The sequence below is a fragment of the Arvicanthis niloticus genome, unplaced genomic scaffold (assembly GCF_011762505.2).
Source record: "Arvicanthis niloticus isolate mArvNil1 unplaced genomic scaffold, mArvNil1.pat.X pat_scaffold_1922_arrow_ctg1, whole genome shotgun sequence".
Taxonomy (NCBI): domain Eukaryota; kingdom Metazoa; phylum Chordata; class Mammalia; order Rodentia; family Muridae; genus Arvicanthis; species Arvicanthis niloticus.
In genome coordinates, this window is record NW_023045786.1 from 5,825 (window position 1) to 8,604 (window position 2,780).

General features: G+C 38.0%; 1 gene segment (V, D, J or C); it reads left to right on the forward strand.

Annotated features, from left to right (window-relative positions):
* Positions 1-656: 656 nt before the first annotated feature.
* Positions 657-2,482, forward strand: LOC117701688 (Ig heavy chain V region 3-6-like; the record flags this gene model as incomplete). The annotated part of the segment is given in 2 exon segments: positions 657-660; positions 2,156-2,482. Coding segments are annotated over 2 exon segments (331 nt in total), but the record flags the coding sequence as incomplete, so codon positions are not given.
* Positions 2,483-2,780: the final 298 nt, after the last annotated feature.

A 2,780-nucleotide genomic window follows, 5' to 3' on the forward strand; every position in this document is an offset into this window, starting at 1 on the left:
TTGTGCTGTATACATTAAAAATACAGCACATTCAATAGTGATAAGTAAATGTACTTTTCTTCTCTGCAAAGACTAATATTCAATTCTTACTATGGTTTTAAACAGAAGAGAATTGTCCTTGTATACTTCTGCTACATGGCAACAGCTTAGCTCCTCAGGCAGCAGGAACACATCTCTCACTTCCTGACTCACATGATGTTGACACTCAACAACCTGTGAGAATCCTAGGCCTAGGTGCCATTATGAAGACCTTTATGTGATTAAACAGGTATTTCCATTTCACCATTCTAGCATAACCAAAGAGTAACTGAAAGAACACAAAAGTAGAAAAATGTAGGCAACGTGTATCCCAATGTTTTAGGAATATAAACTACATATTTAGAAGTGTGTGAAAGCTGACTCTTAAAACATTGCCTTTGTGCCTGTAATTAAGAAAATAACCTAGGCCAGGAACATTTCTTTGAACATAGACAAACAAATCTGTCACTTTCCTCACAGATTCACTTAGTACCTTTTATTGTTTTCATTTTCCATAAAGCCTCATGTAGGCATTAGGAAAAAGTTCATAAAAGAAGTTCTTCAGAATAAAACTTATTTAGGCTGTTTAATGACAATTAAACACCTCTCATCTTTAGGGAGAAAAATCAGTAGTGAAGATGGGTGATTTCCTGTGAGTGTTGGTGTCTCCCTCCTGAAGTTAATGCTAATTCTCCTTAATCATTTTAACATTCAATCATTTGTTTTTTGGTAGGTCATTCTTCTGATAATGTAATGTAGAGACAGTCCATTGTTGTAAACCATGGGAGCTTCATCAGACAGTACCCATTCCACAATATGATATCTTGTCAGAATTCTACTGACCTGGCATTTTAAAGGAGTATACTATAATCAGGAAGAATCCTCTCACACCACATAGTCACTGTGATGTTCCTAAACTGGCTTCTATGCTGCTCTAACCCTCAGAAAGATGAAAGAGATTGTGAATGCTCCAGCAGACATTCTGAGCTGACAGAATTGTAATAGGTCAGACAGAGAGAGACATTCCATCCTTGATATAAAGTGAGATTAGAGACAAATAAGGCACAGTGGGTAATTCACTAAATTGTATACACATAGCACAGAATTCTAACCTTCAGCCTTAGAAAAAGCCAAGTATGAATTGACTGGAACAGGCAAATAGCAGAGATTCTTTCAAGAATTTACAGGTTCTTTGTCTAATGGAAAAAGAGCATAAAACAAATGAATACTAAATACTTTTTCAAGTTTTCAAAATGTTGATCTGTCATGAAAATTTAATTAAGAAGATAGTTTGAAATTTCAGCTAATCCAAGCAACAATGATATTTATTAAGGAAACAAATAACATTAAATGCTGAGGATTAATTGGTGAGAGTGGACACACAATGCATGATGATTTAACCTGTTTTGTTACTATAGAATTTTGTTTAGACCATCTCCTAAAAGGATAAATTACAAATGTAATGTGGCTTCTTACATCATAGCTGTACATATATCTAAGGACTCTACTGGAGATATACCAGGTCATCCATGCAAAAGACAAATAACAGTGTACCAAGATTTAGGAAAGTTGATAATACATATTATGAGTGGGAAGGAAAAGAAAACTAGGAACAGTGTTGACTTACTAATAAGAAAGCAAGAAAACAGAAATCCAAGTATAAAGGAAAGGTTGGCACTGACTTGAGACATTATAAACACAGGATCAAAAAAGTATCATTGGGGAGGTTGGTCTAAGGATAGGACAGTGGAATCATATCCAGATGTTATTCCTACAGTCTTAGTGCTCTTTTATCCAGGGCTCACACTATAGGAAGCTAAACACAGTGACGGTGTTACTTTCATAACCAAGTGCAGTCAGTATTTACCCTCCCCAATTATGAAGGCAAGGCTGGCCCACTACATTGCAAATGGATTTTCTAGTGCTTCATTAAATCCCCTTCTGGACTGGCCCAGCTCACATCTCTCTCACTGGAGGCTGAACTCTGAAGAAAGGAGGTATAGCCTAAAAGATGAGAATGCTTGAGTCTTGTGTACCTGTTGACAGCCCTTCCTGGTGAGTGTTGACATTTCATACATGTGTTCATGATATATTTTTGAAATATGTGATTAACAGAATTGACTTTTCTTGTCTGAAGGTATTCTTTCCGATGTGCAACTTCAGGAGTCAGGACCTGGCATTGTGAAACCTTCTCAGACACTGTCACTCACCTGCTCTGTCACTGGCTACTCCATCACTAGTGGTTATTACTGGCACTGGATCTGGCAGTTTCCAGGAAATAAAATGGAGTGGATGGGTGACATAAGCTCTGGTGGTAGCACTGACTACAACCCATCTCTCAAAAGTCGAATCTCCATCACTAGAGACACATCCAAGAACCAATACTTTCTGCAGTTGAACTCTGTGACTACTGAGGACACAGCCACATATTACTGTGCAAGAGACACAGTGTGGAGTCTCCAGTGTGAGCTCAGACTTAAATCTCTTTGTAGAGCAGCTCTGCACCAATAGAGGGCAAACAGCATACACCAATCACAGGAAACTTACTTTAGGGTAGGGAAAAACAATTCCTTCCCAAAACTGTGGTATGAGAGTTCAGCTGTAAAGGAAGACACACTGGTGTTAATATCTTCAGTTAATACAATTTACACAGCCTAATAAAAATCCTTAACTTACACCCAGAATTCTTCACTAGCTGTACCTCTCAGAGCTTCCACATCCCAGCTCAAACCCAGCAGAATTCTTCCTGGTCTCCTGGAGGA